Genomic DNA, 18482 nt, shown 5'->3' on the forward strand with positions numbered 1-18482 from the left:
TGAAGTGAATATTTTGCATTAAAACATAACTTTTCTATAGAAAATTTGATTCACAGCATTATTTTAAGACAGTTTTACAATCATTGAAATGTTGAAAAAATATGAAAATATTTTCATTACCACTGATGAAGATGTTTTGACTCCTTCGTAATCCTGTCAATATAAATCACGACCAAAAAAAAAAAAAAATATATATATATATATATATATATATATATATATATATATATATATATATATATATTTAAGAGTTGTCAGGTAGAAAAGTGACAAGGTCTAGTATTTTTATTCAATCGGGATTAAAAAAATAGAGTTTGCGTTATATTGAGTACGATAAGAGTTCTAAAATTTTTAAACAAGAAAACTTTTTTATCTCAGTTACTTTTAATGGTTAGTCCTAGTGACTAGTTTTAATAGAAATAAAAAAAATCCAAGTTACTGGGAAACAAATGATTTTAATAATTTTGATGGGTCACACGATTTCAATTGTAATAAAACAACCCTAAATTCTCTTATTCTGTAATAGATATCGATGTCATTCTTCGATTTTGGTGATCGCTGAACGTTGGATTCCTCTTAAACAGAAACAATAATAGTAGAGCATAGGATGGATTGATTTCTATTTCACAGTTCATTGGTTGAGGAAAAATGAAAAACATTCCATGATATAATAATTATGTAGTTGATTAATTTTCTAATATGAAATTTTCAACTGAAAATGTCTAGAGCAGATGATTCTCTCTTCTATAAAAAATCTCTTAGTTTTTCATAGTACATCTACTTTTTCGCAATAGTAATTTTGAATGTTTGAAGGCTAGAATTCGATAATAAAGAAGTGAAATAATAATTGACTACTTCATTCCATGGATAAATAATATTGATAGAATAATTATTACTCAGTACTGATATTGGTTATAAATTCAAGGATTATATCCCGATAATCACATGAAAGGTATCATATTTCTTAATTTTTTGTCTGGATATGCAGGTTTATAAAAATAGGATTCATCATAATCAAAAAATTTTGGGATTGTAATGTAATATGATTTTGTTGTGTAGGGTACAATGATTATATTATTATTTGAGAGATATACTAGTTGGCCAACTCTTTCATCTCTTCCAAATTGCTTTCAAATCTCGCTCCATTCTGAAAAAGAAAAATTTGTAAGATGAATAATCAAAAAGCACAAAATTGAAGTCAATGAAGGAATGTATCATCAAAAAGTATCAGTTCAAGATATTCTTATAACAATTATTTCCATCTGTATTCCACCCGGTTATTCTAATTCACATAAGCCCAAGTCCCAAAATTCATGCATTAAATTATTCTGTAACTCTCTCGATTCAAAAACTAGAGAAACTAGCAAGTTAAAATCATTTTCAAATGGGGTTTCAGACAGTTTGGAGGTCAATGTTAATCTTTTCCATGATGCAATTACGGCATTGAATAGTTTCTCAATATGCATTGACTCAGGTTGAAGAGAAAATAATAACTTGCGTTGACTTATTATACAAAAGTCACTAATACTTGAGTCGATTGAATAAAAACTAAAATCTAGTGACAAGCAACTATGCAAATATGATTATAAATTAACTTGAATCCTAGCACTTGCTTGAAAATTACTAGGAACTAGCAATAATTGCAAGCTTTCATCCAATTGACCCAATATTCATAATGTTTAACACGTGATTTGACAAACCTTGGTAATTGAAACTGGAAAGGTCCTATCGTGGAATTGAAACTCAAATTTAGAAAAAAGTATAGAAGTTTAGTACTGAACTAAATTTAGTACTAGTATTGACTAATTTTATACTATTTAGTTCAATTTTATACTAATTTGAGTTAAATACTAAATTTAGTTAAGTAGTAAACTAGCTACTGAAGGTGATAATCATTTAAAGAGCAACAAAAAAATGAGAGGAACAGGACAAACTTACATAAACTTTTATACACTTCAAAATTATAGATAATGGAATTTGATTTCGATCAATTCGAATTCGAACTCGATCATTTGGTGTTAACAATTCGTGGATTGAGAAAACTCCAGTTCAAGAAAAGAACAATAAGTTGACAGTCATTTTTCAAATTTATTTTTCCATTTTTCGCTTGGTAGAAAAATTTAAACATTGATGAAATTAATAATTGGGAGATGTTTTTGCACTCACCTCACAGTCCACACACAAGTGAGGCTCTATTCATATCCTCCATTATATCAGCTTGAGCCACAGCCACCGTCACTGAGTTATCGAATTCGCCACTAGAAACCATTCTCACTGTTGTCACTCCGCAAAGAATCGTTTCCACTTGTCTATCTGTGAAGACACAAAACATATGAATTTCCTCAACTATTTTTCGCTTCAAATTATGTTCAATTTTCACAATGATATACAAAAGGCTTCTACTTGTGATTCCATTCTTTACAATTCAACATTCGCTAAGTCCTATATAATATTAACATTTTAACTCCGATATAATAAAATTATATTATTTACTTATGAAATCTATTTTTTTCTATTATTTAGAAGTATTCATTATTATATCTATTTATTCTATTTTTCATAGATCATAGATGAATTACATTCAAAGCGTTTGCCTCCAATTGGACTCAGCCCTACGATCTTATAAAATATATGATTGTGTGGAATATAATTTTGTAGACTGAATTTAGATCGAGCATCGATCTCTTACTTGACATATCATGACATTTTAGCCTATACAATGATTTTGAAGAATAATGGCGGTGAACTTATAATCACGCAATGAATAATGGATTTAACAGTCTATGTAATGTGTTTCACGTCTACGATACAAGTACGAGATTATCAGGAAGGTTGGACTGTTTCATTCGGCAAAAGGGGAGTGATACATAAGGAACATGAGGATAGAATGGAATAACTAGTGGAATAGTGTAGAATACATTTTGATACAATTTAAGGAATTGTGTGCAGCCGAGATATTGTCTTGCAAATAAGAATATTATGTATGTTGCGATGTTATGTTTTCTCCACTTTACTCTATGGCATGGAAGCATGGACTCTGAAATAGTCAAACCTCTGAAATGTGGTGCTACAGGAGGATGTGAAGGATACCATGGACGACAAAGGTGACAAATAGAAAGGAAATCTTACTGATGGCAAAGGAATGTTAAGTCATTTCAACGATAAAAAGGAGGGAGTTAGAATATTTGGGACATGTGAAGGTGAGAAGTTGAGGTGAGGTGAGAACTATTGAGGCTTATCATGCAAGGCTAGAGATCAGGGAGAAGAGAAGTGTAGGACGTATATAATTTTTATAGCCAGATTTTCCTGGCTATATAATTTGAGAGATTTGTACGGCTGCAACTCAAAATAACTATTCCGGGCTGCAATTAGTAAAGTGAGAATCGCATTGATGATTTCCAACCTACTATCGGAGAAAGAACCAAAAGAATAATAAGGAAAGGAAGAAGAGGAAGAAGAAGAAAAAAGAAGTGATAGTATGAAATATCAGGGAGAAAAGGTTACACTTGAATGAGGTCAAATTCACCCTGAACATTTTCGGCGTTTGAATATTATATCACTACTAGCTAACTAGAAGCTTATTTCCAGCTCCGCTTACTTTGGCATCTCATTTTCTGTACCGCTAAAAATATCATGGAATCACTTTGACTGGAACAATCTTCCCCTAATCTTTGATAATGCAAAATACTCTCATAGCTTCTAAGGCTGATTTCATCTTTAGAAATTCCATACCACACAAAAAGCTGCCCGCATGCTTGAAGATGAAATTCCTTTGACACTTATCCAAGTTATTCATGTACCTTTTCAAAGAGCATATATTTTACAGTCAATAAACGAGCTATGTCATTTTATCAAAGCACACATGCTTTGTATTATAACACTATTTCAGGGCTGATTTGCTCGCATTTCTACGAAGATTTCCAGTTCATCTTTTTGGAATTGGTGAGCAGAAGGTGTGGGTGCGAGTAGAGAAAGATATACATATCGCTGAATATGGAAGAGAAGGGTGGAGCTTGTGGGTTGAATAGGCCCTATTAGGGCACGGCTCAGGTACTGAAAGGGGGGATTAGAAATACAGCCATGCAGGAAATTCGTTACGACGAGAGGAGCATACAAAGAAGTTATTTCAATATACCGCTCTCTCACACTCTCAAGCACTTTCTCTTTCTCACATTTTCATATTTGCGTTTTCTACTCTCACTTTCCAACGCCATAGTACTAAAAAATGTATTTTACCCTCTTTTTCGTTACCCATTTTTGACGTACGTCCCTCTTCTTCTTTTGATTCTCTATCTCTTTCAATTAATTTATCTTTCTCCTCTTGCTTCACCCATCATCACTCTTTTACCCCCTCACACACTTCCCTTTTCTCTCTCTTACTCTTCTCTTTTTCTCTTATTCTCTTCTTGTTTCTCTCTCTCTCTCACTCCATCTCATTCTCTCCATCTAGCCACTTTCCTCTCCATTTTTTACCTTATTCTTTGACTGAATTTCCAATGAACCACTTCTTTCCCCGGTCTCTAAAAGCCTTAGGGAAGCGTAGGCTTATTGGAGGATCGACCCTGATCCTGGGTGTGCAAAAGGTGGCTAGGAGAGCAGTTGCTTTCAAATTGCCCTTTTTTAGAAGATGTCGTCCGCTATAAACCTCAGGTTCCATGCTGGAATTTTTCAAGGCTCGGGAAAACCGTTTGGTTAGTTGTAGGAATTGCTTGCATTCTTGTACAGAAGACTTTGGGTGTAACTTATCTACTAAATATTATCTGTCAAGTATCATGCATTGATGAATTAGATACGAAAATATTATTCGTCATAGCTCTTTTATATTCAAATTTGAACATCAGGTTGAAATGCTCTTTTGAAATCGGAAATAATATTTTACATTCCATAATAGGCTATATTCTAACATGAATACTTTGATAAATTCTCAGTGTTTTTAAATGTGAAAGTCGAATTACCTGGACTAGAATTCATTCCACAGATGGAATCCACGACTGACAGTTGCGCAAGGTCTAATCCATCTCCACCTCCTAGTTGAACAAAATCTTCAAGACCTCGCTTATCACACTGGAATTAAGAGAGAATAGAGTCGATTAGAACAAGAGTGGGCTCAAACAATATTTTGGTAGCATACTTCATATTGATATAGTGTGAAAATCAATAGAACTACTAAAAGAATATTTGTATTACTACTAAAAGATTTATTTGTATTATGTGGCTCCATGATTTTTTGTAATTCCATTAATGAATGAATAAATATATTCACAATTAATGAATGGATATTATTCAATAATGTATCTCAGCCTAGGTTTTCCTTCACGGTCATAATTATACTAATGCTATGATTTTAGTGTTTTGTACAGTAAAAAAATGAAAATATTGGAGTGTACATTAAATGTACATATAAAATGTACCTATAAATTTTATAGGACTGGGAAGAAGAGATTGATAACGCGAGCCAAACTGACTAAGAAGTGAAACAATCTCTCTCTCTCTCTCTCTCTGTTCAAATAAGAAAAGGCTATTATGATCCTCTTATCCTCTTCAAATCTATCATGCATCAAGTTCTGATTTTCATTGATTAATCCATTATCGGGAATTATACTCTTCGCTAAATAACTGCTATTCCAATAATTTATAATGAAGCTTAAGATGAAATTGTGATAGATACATAATATATTGCTCAATTTATCAAGTTACAGAAATCAATATCAGATGAGACGAATGCTCTGGTGGAAGATTGAATAGCTTTTTAGATTTTTCCCAAGGAAACTAGAAAATTCTTCCAATAGCCTATTGTTTTGAACATTTTTGAAAATATAGAATCTAGTAGTTATCTTTTCCATTTACAAGAGATAATCATGATCATGAACATGATTAATTTTTATAACCTTGTCTTTCTTTATCTTGTTTCAGTTTTCTGTAAACTTTATGTCTCCTTATCTGCTTGCTGTACACAATAATAAATTGTTATGATGCTTAATGGAGATTTACACAATAAAATTACTATTACTATATGCATATTTAATAGGAAATTCGACTCATCGATTTTTATGAAAAAAACTGAAAATTTAAAAAAATTGTAAACATTGAGAGTTCTAATAGATGCATTTCAGAGCCAACCTTGTGCAAAGTTCCAGTTTCAACCTCCATTCCAACCGTCCTCTTGGAGAAGGAAAGGCCGACTCCAAGCGAGAGAACTTTCACATGAGCTGGATAAAGAGTTGTCAAGCTGCAATTCACATGTTTGCCGTAGTTTCTCAGAGTATAAACATCGGCTGTTCCCTCGATGAGAATATTACACGCTGAAAATAATGCATTTTTCTTGTGAGTGACTGCGTTATAATTGTAATTTTCATTAACGTTTAATAGATGTGACAGCGTTATAGTTAAATTGAAATTATTTTTAGTGACGTTCAATATAATTATGTGAATTATATATTCAGGCTATATGAGCACATATAGGCTAAGAATTTTTTGTAACTTAATAATTGGATTTATATCTGTAATATCTCTAGTAAGCTGTTTTTGTTTTCTTTAATATCTGTTGATGATTGCCAAAATAAATTTAGAATTTCGATGATAATGACTGTAGGCAAACTCTTGAGAATAACTTACAATATACGCTTGTTTATACAGAATGAGAATGTGCTGATAATATTAAATTTTGTTGATGAACAGAATTTGATAGTTAAATGATCTGTTGGTGATAATAAATTATTCTAGCAGATAGTGTAGTCATTATTTATTTGGCATCATACTTTACAGTTTAAACGGAATTCAATATTGTTATATTTGGAACAGATTCCTTAATTTTTCTCATTTGATTATAATAATTCATATTGAATCTCGTTTATTTCAGCATGGAATTATGGAACTATGTCTCTAATTTACGTATTATTTATCTCAAATATCTTGATTGACCTAATCTTTCATATACATAAATTCTTGTTCATTCAAATGAGAGAACAAGTAAAGATATGATTGCAGTAAGACTGCAATATTTCCATATCTTTCTAATATTTTCAGTACGGTAGCGTATTGTAAATTACTATTCTCTCAATGCGGAAGTGGGAAAGTTCCACTATTTTCTATCTCTCATACACTCAAAAGACAAGATAAAGTCACTCTATCTGCAAATGCGGGATAACTCTACTTTTTTCAAGAATATATAAGAGTGTGGTATTTGTGGTATGGAATATTGTCGGAACTTATTGATTTCCAATTTCCTTCCTTGAGAGCTTTCTCGACTTGATGTTTTTGCTTGCCTACTTTTATTCCGACCGCAGCACTAAACAAAATCCGATAGAGTATTTCCTAGCAAATATTGATATGATACTGTTTGCTAGTTGAGTAAGATTAGATTGGAACATAGAATTTATTTTCTTATTACTCCATATCAATATTGTCATATTCCATGATTTATGATCAAGGTCTTTATTATGATGTAGAAAATCATGAAATCGAGATATTTACTTAATAAACTAGTGCGAAAATCTTCAATAAAATTGGATTAGAATCATGGAATTCCATAAATGGATCTGATCACAGCGCCAAATAGCAAATGGAATCATTTTCAAAGAAGAAATATGAACTCTACATCAGATTAATTTTATCACCATACATGATCAACGTAGCCTCTGACTAATTTGTTTAGAAGCGGCTAAGAAAAGCGTAGTTTCTTATACTGTTCTAACATTTCATGTTTCGTCAGTTCCAGCTGAGCTTTGTACTCTTTAGTCTGGGATAATTCGTGCTTGGTATTATCCAAATTGAAAAAACCTGAGCGCAGAGGCCGAGTGTTCAATGATAAACAATAATGCAGGAAAGTAATAATGGAATTACATGCAACTTAGTTTTGTTTTCTAACATTTATCAAAAAATCGAAAAGAAAAACTGGGACTGAGGAATAGAAGCGAAATGAGAATTAATATATTTCAAGGAAACTCGAGAGTAATTTTCTGTTACTCATAAAATCTTGACTTTCGCAATTGCTCTCAAGGTTGACAAGAGTAGGAAGTAGACTCCAACCTCTTGATATTGGCATAAATATCTAAGAAATTTAACAATTTTTGATCAATGAGATTTTTACGGAAAATTCATAGGAAGTGTCAAAATAGAATCAGATTCAAACTTACAGAAAAACTTCAATCAAGTGTTAACTCCAATTTGTCTGGTATTGCCAACTCACGTTTGGGATTTTTCTTGAACCGCACAATGAAGGAGAAGCCACGTCCTCTCTGCGGCACTCTGTATTGCACCAGAGCGGCGTTCTGCGCTGACACGAATATCTGCTTGTTCTTGCGAATGCCGCAAAACTCGGCAAATCGCTGCGACATTGGCTTCGGATGGTCCTCGTTGCTTGGGAAAAACTGGCCATTCAACTCCCAGCCGTCGAAAAACTGAGTCAACAATGATACTTATTCAATTCGTATTCTCATCATTTTTAACAACTATACAATGATAATCTACACGTTCAGTTCATTATTTCGAATAACTCCAATGTAGTGAATTTGAGATATGAACAATATGAGCTATATGATTAATCCTTCAAGTAATAAGAATATTTCTTTGACTTGTTGATGAACTTTTTCAGAGATAGACTGAATGAACTCATCCAACGACTTATGATTTTTTGTAGTGCTAGGCGTGATTTCCAGGACACTACAGTTTGCATCCATATCAAATCTATAGTGTTCAATGGGCCATAAACAAATAATTAATATTTGTCTTATATACCGGGCCTTATAAGAGATAAATTATTGTTGAAATGACATGAATCATCCATATTCATTTCGTATGTATACTCAATATCTGCCAGAGTCGATAAACAATTGCAAACTTATTATCAACACAGCTAGATCAATTCGATTACTAGATCTAATCCACAAACCAAATGATTGACCAATAAATTATCTGAAAAATTAAAAATCAAGATTGTATAAGGATTTACCATTGAAGAAAATATTCCATATAAGTATAGGTAGGTACTCTATGGTATTTCCAATATAGTTAGTCAGTAGTTTTACTGATAACTTCGAATATGGCAAGCATTATTTAGCCCTGAAAATCATAATTTTCAAACCAGGAATGGATTTCTTAACAAGTGATTTGATGGGGAGAAAAAGGGTTGTTCAGATTTCCGTTTTGTGAAGGAAACGAAATAGATAATGTTTAGTGGGATAGTGGTAGTGTGATAGATGGATGTGTGGACAGGAAAGATAAACTCACCGAAATTAATCCACCGCCCTCACAGGGCAGATCGATGTAGTCGAAATATATCTCTATGAGTTTATCAGCGTCGGTCAGAAGAAACACACCACATGTTGTGGGCTCCTCCAGGCTGGTTGTTTTGTAGTAGTAATGACCCTCCTCTGAGGCCACCATCACACAATCTGCAATCAATCATATCATCAATCACAACGGATACCGGAACTGAAGCAATCATTAATGAAGTTCTGGGAGAGATACCGGTGGAATTGGACGATTTCGGAAACTTACGTGCTGTTATGAAGATGATATGAAAGATATTCATACTTTATTCTTCATTCTTCATTGATTGATACAATAAGTACATCATCAAAATGATAGGGAGAGAAAAAATAAGATAACCTTGTGCTATTCCTCTCCCAAATTTAGATGAGGTTACACATAATCCGGAATAGGTTAAGTCTTGTAGTTCTTCACTTCACAGTCATTAATTATTTTCACCAAGTGGATTTCCTAATTTAGATGTCTCAAAACCAAACACAGAAGAAATAATTCACATCATCATCACTAAGATAGGAAATATTCACATAGGCTATTAAAGAAATAATTTTGCAAGACCAAAAAACAAACATTCTTCAAAAATGAACGTATAAGCTTAATATTAATACTAGATAGAAAGGACTTGAAATCGTCGATGCTACTGATTCATACAAATATTATTGTGAAGATACTAGTTTCGGTTCCTGAACCATTATGAATCTCTTTTGAACTGTAAAATATTGATAGTTTTTCAGTTTCATCTAATCAAAACATCTTTAAAAATCAGTGGTTGTGACAGGTTCAAGTACTGGTTTAAGAATTTGTGTAATCTCAAATCAATTAGGAATTAGAATTCTCAAATCGTAAACTGTTGAAGATTATTGTGAGAATGAACAATAAAAAGTAATGATTCATAATATGAATCACTTTCTGTGTAGAAGTGGAAGTAATATTTCCATAGTAATTAATTTCGTATGAAAAGACTTGAAGTTATCACAAACACACATTAGGTATTTTTCAAAATAACGATCCATCAAATACCGTTTCTGGTTGTTACATCATTGTTCAATCTCTGTTGAACTGAAATCAAAGTGCAGATCAGCAGAATACATGGCAATTGGCAAGAAATATGACTTATAGACAAACATCCCACCCATGAAGGTGAATTGATATCAATAACAGGTGAAATATAGAAATGTCCCGAGTCACAAGCATCAGAATATTTACACAGTGATGAGCCAGCGCTTTGATTAGTGCACGAGTTCTATTGGCCACAAGATCTTGAACGACTATCATTGGTCTAGAAGGCGAATGAATACGATTGGCCTAGACAAGCCACTCTCACATTAAACGGATCATTCAAACGTCACAGTAATGGCGATCATACACAAGAATTAGTGTTATAGAAATAATAAAGTATTGAATTCGAGATAAGAGCAGTTTAATGAGTTTTACGCTTAGGACCGGTTACACAAAAGCCAGTTAAATTTTAATCATGATTGAATTCCACAAGGACCAATCGGAGATGGTTTTTCTGATGGTTCAGATGAGATTTTTCTGATTGGTTCTTGTAGCATTCAATCGGGATTAAAAGTTAACCTCGTGCAACCAGTGGTCTGTTGTTCCTTATAGATCGTAATAGTAGGATTTAAAATCATAATAGCCTAGTTGATTAGTTAAGTTATATAGTTATTACGATTATTAGTTGATATAGTAAAAATTTGAAAAAAGTTGGAAAATAGAATAATAGAAAGAGTAGAATAGTAGTTGAAATCGTGGATTGATTAATGGTATGCTTATTCATGGATAACACGAGAGTTGGGAATTACTTTTTTTATTTAAGTTTTGAAGAACAATATATTATTTAAGTACAAGTACAAGAGTACAATTTATAATAATTGCATATCTGGTGTACAAGAGTATTCGAATGATGCTGTAGGCTACTGTTTTTGGATTTAGTTCGAGCAGCATATAGATTTAGAGGAAGATCAGGTATTTAATAATAACGAGAGACTCTACGCTACCATCGGCTCTCTGATGACATAAGCCTGTTGCGTCAATTTCAGGATACAGCTCCAATTTCAGCCCGATATTCCAATATTCCCCACAGTGACAGAAATTGAAAAATTTAGTTTGAATCTGCGGGTCACGAATGTGTCAGATTTTAGTTGATCGAGCAATTTTTCCCTGCCTTCACCAAATTGAACGAATAATAGAAATTCAGGACGTATTGTCAGACTGTCACAGAAAGTGCTGATCACATGCTATTTCCATTTTTCACAAACTGAAGGTATCTAAAGAGTTAATCGAATTTGTAATTTGAAAATATCCCAGTTCTTGACATAGTGTTTATTCCTATGCTGGAGAGTGAACCGAACTGAATCCAAAATACAGGCTATATACATGATATTATATTTTGTATTTATTATTTCTATTATTATAATTGTTGTTATTCATGGCGCTTTGTTGTGTATATGTGAACCTCATTGGAACTCAACATGCCACCTGTCAATTACATATATGTTACATACAAGATTGATTTTATTTAATAAATTTTTCAATATAGTAGTTCTCTTAAAAACCTATACATCTAAACTACCAGACAAGGACCTCATTCCCACTTCAACACTATGGGGACAACTCTTTAATAGTATATCACTTATATATATGTTCTAATCAATGTAAGCTACTCATTATATTCAATTGCAAATTACATTAGACCTTTCAATTCATCGAGACATATTGTACAAGTATGAAAGTACCCTTGATAAATTAAAACATGAATGAAACAATCCACGGATGAATAAAAAAGGGAATTCTCATAATCATGGTTCAATCCCATACGAGACTTTAATTCCTCAACCTACCAACTAAAACTGAAGTCGTTTCCATGATTTTATTAAGCTTATCAAGTACAGAGTGATAATGATAAAGAAGCGATGATTTTTCGAATTAATTCAGATAAATAAAAGTCGGCGACGTTGCATTTATCAAGTCTCGTCACGAGTCAAAAGTTTCGCCTCCTAATTTTTCGTTTGTCACCAAGTAGCTATTCTCGTCTCCTTATCAAGCTGGAGCTAATTACAGTACTTTATAACATTTTTCATTGTGACTCTCCGTTGGAAGGGTTGAATATTAATTGCCTTTGCGCTTCGATGCTCCTGTTAAACTGCTAACGAAAGAGAAGAAAGTTATGCACCTTGCCGAAAAAGCAGTACAACAATGCAACTCACTGGAAGACTATTCCTCATCTAACGCGCTGAGGAGACTGTAATTAGAGATAATATTCTGAACGTGGGAAAAAAACATTATTTTTTGAAAATGTAATACAGCAACAATTAATTTGTAGTCTGTGACAATCTTGTGAAAAAATCTCAAATGGAGACCAGATACTTCTAAGAAGTATGTTGAAAGTATCTGGGATTACTGTTCGATAATATCTCATCTGATAAATCCTATTATTAATTGGAATTCGAATTGAACTATTATTTTTTCTAGCCTTCTTTAAGAAGGCTTTGAATAATTTGAATGCAGCACCATTTCAATGGAAGATGTGACAGTAATAAGAGAGTGACAATACGAAAGTGAAAAATTAATAATAGAGTGAGATCGATTATGGTGCTGAAAACTCCATTATTCTACTACCTGTTTATTAAATTTGTATCTTGTTTCACGAGAAACTGAAGTCGAAATTGATCGGTTCTATCTATTTTCGTTATATAATATTATGGAAATGCATTTCTATTGTTCTACAACAGATTTGCCAATATTTGAATACCAACTTGTGAATTGACAATATTGGATGAGCGATTTAATAACGTGTTTTATAAATTATATAAAATTTTTGTTTGTTGAATGGAATGTAACTGTCCAATATTTCACAAATATACAAAGAAACTCTCACTTCTTCCCACATGAATGATTAATGCAAGCGTACTTTTGGTATGACAGATCAATTCGTATCATCGAAATTATGTGGAATTATTCAAAACATAAATGAAGATTTGGAAATATTCTCTACCTGTTCCACTGCGAAAATAATGTGGGAAAGGCCCATCCACCAAAGTGAGTGAAAAGTAAAAAGCTTTGAGAGGTCATCTTCTGCTTCACGAGAATGTGATGTAAAAGCTTGCCAGGCTCCAAAGAATAGAGTTAGCAGAGAGGAAGAAAAACACTCTGTATGAGAAGAACGTTGAAGGGAACCCAAATTCATTTTTCAGCGTTATCATGCGAATACATATTGAATATCATTTGCTCTTTTCTGGCAAACAGGACGACAAGCTGAATACTGAAGATGAATTACGTGGAAGACTCATGTATGGAGCCCCGCTCAAATAATTCACATCAAAATGTGATTTAAGGCAGATTGACGTTCAGTTGAATGATAAATGGATTTTCTCTTCTCTCTCCTGAATGTCTTCAGAATTCATACATCATGACTTGTAGTTCATTGATGTGGTTTACTGGGAACATTCATTTGATTTGATGTGGAATTCTGATTGATGTGAAGAATATTTGATGATTTAATTAGAATCTCCATGGAATATGGAGTGGTGGTCAGATGGAAATGAATTATTTTCCCATTCAGGTTGGAACAGATTTTGCATCACAAAAAACGGTTTGCACACTTCATTTGCCAATTCAAATATTATTTTATCCACCACTTCCATTAACCACAATGCTTTTGAAGATAAAATGTGACCTGAGAATTTCATCTATGTGGTGGGCCATGATCCTGTTCCTGTTTGTATCGTAACTAGGACTGAAAATATTCTATTTTGAATATAGTTTCAAATTTATTCCTTATTCCAGATTTATGAAGAAATGGTGACATATCTAATCCTTCGAAATCATGTTTTCTATTTCAAATTCAAAATGAAATTTACTTCTCTGAGAAAACATTACATGATTGAAAGACACCCAAAAAATTTTTTTTTAATCCTCAATAGTTCAGTCAACGAAAGATTATAGGGGAAATGTTTGGAACACAATTTTTGACCCCGCAGCTCTTTTAAGGTTAGTAAGGGGTTAATCATATCAAAGTCCTCACTCCTACCCCCTGTGCTAAGTTTTAAAAGTGAATATCTCAAAAACTAAAGGAGATATCACGAAACTCACTGAAAAAACTTGTAGGGAATTTATCTAGCTTCATTTTTGTTCATTTAGTCGTGACGCTGAAATGCATTGTTTCCAAGATACATGCGTGTAAGCAAGAAATGAAAAACGAAACTTTTAAACCACTCTCATTCCTTGAGTCAAGGCCCTACCCCTTGAGTGTAGGGATGAGACTTTTGATATGTTTACCTTCTAACTAGTCCAAACAAACTGCGGAATCAAATGTGGTGTTCCAAACGTTCCCTCCAAATTTCTCTGTTAATAAATTGATCTATTGTTGTTAAACTGGAGATTTTACACTCAACACTATAACAGCTGCAACAAGAGTAGGAAGATGCCTAAAATAATGAAGTAATATGATGTTTTATGAGCTCATGATTAGCACGGGTTTTTCAACCAGTCTTTAGAAAGTTACAAGGCCAAAAAGATGAAAAAATCGGAGCTGGAATGGTTTTTCTTCAACAAGTGACATCTTCGAGAGCTCATACCTAAAAAGCTGAAAGAGATATGGGAAAATTGTAGGTTAATTTGTAAGCTTTAATTTTGTATTCGACAAAAATTTCCGAAAGACGCATATAGTTCGAGATATGTGAAAAAAAACAAAATATGGTACTTTTATGTCTGTAATTAACTTCTTTCCATTTTCTTCCTCTTTTTTAACTTATTTTCTACTTCTTCTTCATACCAGGCCGATCTTATCAAGATGATTGTGTTAGAAGTATAATAAGTCCAGTATTATTTCAATACTGAATGAAGCTACCAGACCATCATTATGTTTTTCGATTATCAAAAAAGTGTCAATCACTGGCACACAATCATGAGTATCGTGAAGCTTCAACTGACTTCAAAGGGCTTGTGGCACCGTGAGTTATTCCAGGATCACGCTCTCTATATTCCGGATAATTTACAAAATGTGATCTCTCCAGTGAAATATATCAGCGATGTTTTATGGGCACTGGCGACTGACAGAGAAAGCGAAAATGCTGGCTGGAAAATTCTTTTTCTCACCGTGAGGGCCACTTTCCATTAACTTTGCAGTTGGGATAGAGCAGTGATCGAGAGTCCATTACTCTGATAGAGTAACACCATGTGGGTGCTTTTAGCGTTGCAGCTAATGCTATATTCACATGATAACAGTCATCAAAGATTAGTAGGGCCCAATCAATAACCTGAGTAGTTTTCGATGTTGCTTCAATGTGCTTGAGGTTCAAGGTCGGTTAGCGATATACCGGGTGAGCTTGACAATTTTCTCTGATTATGAAATTCAATCAGAGTGTGACCGATTAACATAGCAGTTCAAATGCTACCTTGCCAGATATTTGAATTCATACTCCATTTATTCCAATTCACCATATTCACAATTACATACAATAAAATAAAAAATCTACACAACTCAACGAGAAGGGTAATGATAAGCTATTATTATACAATAAACAATCGCATATCAGACAATTCATTTTAGTTATTCCAATTATAGGATGAATTTTGAATTAGTACAAAATTATGAATAAAGAATGATAATTTGCTGAAATTTTAATATTCCACGTCTGGAAGTAGGAGTTAATATCACTTGATTTACCAACTCATGGAAATTTGTTCATGAATTATTCATGGCTAGTTAGTTAGATAATTTTAAGTTTGCATTATTTGCGGTCAATTAATTATGCTAGAGTTCACAAGAGTAATATGGTTTCACATTCGTCGGGGGTCTGGGTCTTTACAGAAAAATTATACGTGCAAGAGTCGATGATATTTCCAGCTTGATGATTCAATTGACTGCATGTATTCCATGATTTGAAATTACAGTGACATTATAATTTCTGGGGAAAATATAAAAAGTTGAAAATATTTCATCAGTGCATACAATCCAAGAGTAGACTCATCCACAACAAGAGTTCTATTCATCATTATTACTTAAATGAAACAATAATCATCTACTTAAAAATCATATATACAAGTAACGATACCTAATACACACAGTTTCTTACCTTTGACTATGTGATCCAATGATCTTTTGGCCCTTCTATTGCTATGGACCATTTCTTGTCTGACCTGTGAAAAACAAAATTAGAATATTATAATTATTTCAAATAGATTATTACTCTGTAGGATAATATACTTTCCGCTAAAATAATAGAGGGCTCATCCATTGAGATTACCTGAGTTACCGAATATCATTTGAAGTAATTTTAATGTTTCAAATTATTTAGTTTAGTTCAATTTATGATTCATTCCTTCAACTTAAATCTTGAACTTATTGGGCTCATCCAAACATTCACTATCTTTGTCATCAATCCTGTCACAGACAAAACATCGCCCACACATTTAGCCAGTGCAATTTAACTCCACATGTCACAGCATGTCACCTGCAAGGCTCATGATACACCTGATGTTTCCGGGGTCTTCATCACCTACTCCAAGGAACAGCCTGGTTTACAATGCTAATGTCATAAGCCAGTGTCACTGTGTTTACAAGTGCTGTAACTAGAGCTTGTTTCAAATCGGTCTCTAGTCGAGACATGTACATACCTCTACGGTTATTGGACTATCAGAACATCATAGCTGGAACATGTATCTAAACTTTGAAACCACTCTCATTCCTTGAGTCAAGGCCCTACCCCTTGAGTGTAGGGATGAGACTTTTGATATGTTTACCTTCTAACTAGTCCAAACAAACTGCGGAATCAAATGTGGTGTTCCAAACGTTCCCTCCAAATTTCTCTGTTAATAAATTGATCTATTGTTGTTAAACTGGAGATTTTACACTCAACACTATAACAGCTGCAACAAGAGTAGGAAGATGCCTAAAATAATGAAGTAATATGATGTTTTATGAGCTCATGATTAGCACGGGTTTTTTCAACCAGTCTTTAGAAAGTTACAAGGCCAAAAAGATGAAAAAATCGGAGCTGGAATGTTTTTTCTTTAAAATGTGACATCTTCGAGAGCTCATACCTAAAAAACTGAAAGATATATGGGAAAATTGTAGGTTAATTTGTAAGCTTTAATTTTGTATTCGACAAAAAATTCCGAAAGACGCATATAGTTCGAGATATGTGAAAAAAAACAAAATATGGTACTTTTATGTCTGTAATTAACTTTTTTCTTTTTCTTTCTCTTTTTCAAGTTATTTTCTACTTCTTCTTCATACCAGGCCGATCTTATCAAGATGATTGTGTTAGAAGTATAATAAGTCCAGTATTATTTCAATACTGAATGAAGCTACCAGACCATCATTATGTTTTTCGATTATCAAAAAAGTGTCAATCACTGGCACACAATCATGAGTATCGTGAAGCTTCAACTGACTTCAAAGGGCTTGTGGCACCGTGAGTTATTCCAGGATCACGCTCTCTATATTCCGGATAATTTACAAAATGTGATCTCTCCAGTGAAATATATCAGCGATGTTTTATGGGCACTGGCGACTGACAGAGAAAGCGAAAATGCTGGCTGGAAAATTCTTTTTCTCACCGTGAGGGCCACTTTCCATTAACTTTGCAGTTGGGATAGAGCAGTGATCGAGAGTCCATTACTCTGATAGAGTAACACCATGTGGGTGCTTTTAGCGTTGCAGCTAATGCTATATTCACATGATAACAGTCATCAAAGATTAGTAGGGCCCAATCAATAACCTGAGTAGTTTTCGATGTTGCTTCAATGTGCTTGAGGTTCAAGGTCGGTTAGCGATATACCGGGTGAGCTTGACAATTTTCTCTGATTATGAAATTCAATCAGAGTGTGACCGATTAACATAGCAGTTCAAATGCTACCTTGCCAGATATTTGAATTCATACTCCATTTATTCCAATTCACCATATTCACAATTACATACAATAAAATAAAAAATCTACACAACTCAACGAGAAGGGTAATGATAAGCTATTATTATACAATAAACAATCGCATATCAGACAATTCATTTTAGTTATTCCAATTATAGGATGAATTTTGAATTAGTACAAAATTTATGAATAAAGAATGATAATTTGCTGAAATTTTAATATTCCACGTCTGGAAGTAGGAGTTAATATCACTTGATTTACCAACTCATGGAAATTTGTTCATGAATTATTCATGGCTAGTTAGTTAGATAATTTTAAGTTTGCATTATTTGCGGT

General features: G+C 33.2%; 1 protein-coding gene across 2 annotated transcripts in view; it reads right to left on the reverse strand.

Annotated features, from left to right (window-relative positions):
* Positions 1-438: 438 nt before the first annotated feature.
* LOC111046823 (corticotropin-releasing factor-binding protein) overlaps positions 439-18482 on the reverse strand; it is a 55942-nt gene continuing 37898 nt past the window's right edge. Inside the window, exons 1-7 of one of the 2 annotated variants that reach the window (XM_039434034.1) lie at positions 16350-16416; positions 9229-9392; positions 8189-8399; positions 6121-6302; positions 4956-5064; positions 2167-2313; positions 439-1147 (exon numbers count right to left, since the gene is read on the reverse strand). In XM_039434034.1, the coding sequence (XP_039289968.1) occupies positions 2168-2313; positions 4956-5064; positions 6121-6302; positions 8189-8399; positions 9229-9392; positions 16350-16401 (864 nt within the window). In that variant the 5' untranslated portion in view covers positions 16402-16416 and the 3' untranslated portion in view covers positions 439-1147; position 2167. Of the gene's footprint in view, positions 1148-2166; positions 2314-4955; positions 5065-6120; positions 6303-8188; positions 8400-9228; positions 9393-16349; positions 16417-18482 lie in introns of those variants that run through there. The other variant, XM_022332461.2, reaches the window with a different exon arrangement.

The sequence above is a fragment of the Nilaparvata lugens genome, chromosome 8 (genome assembly GCF_014356525.2).
Source record: "Nilaparvata lugens isolate BPH chromosome 8, ASM1435652v1, whole genome shotgun sequence".
In the NCBI taxonomy this organism is placed as follows: Eukaryota; Metazoa; Arthropoda; class Insecta; order Hemiptera; family Delphacidae; genus Nilaparvata; species Nilaparvata lugens.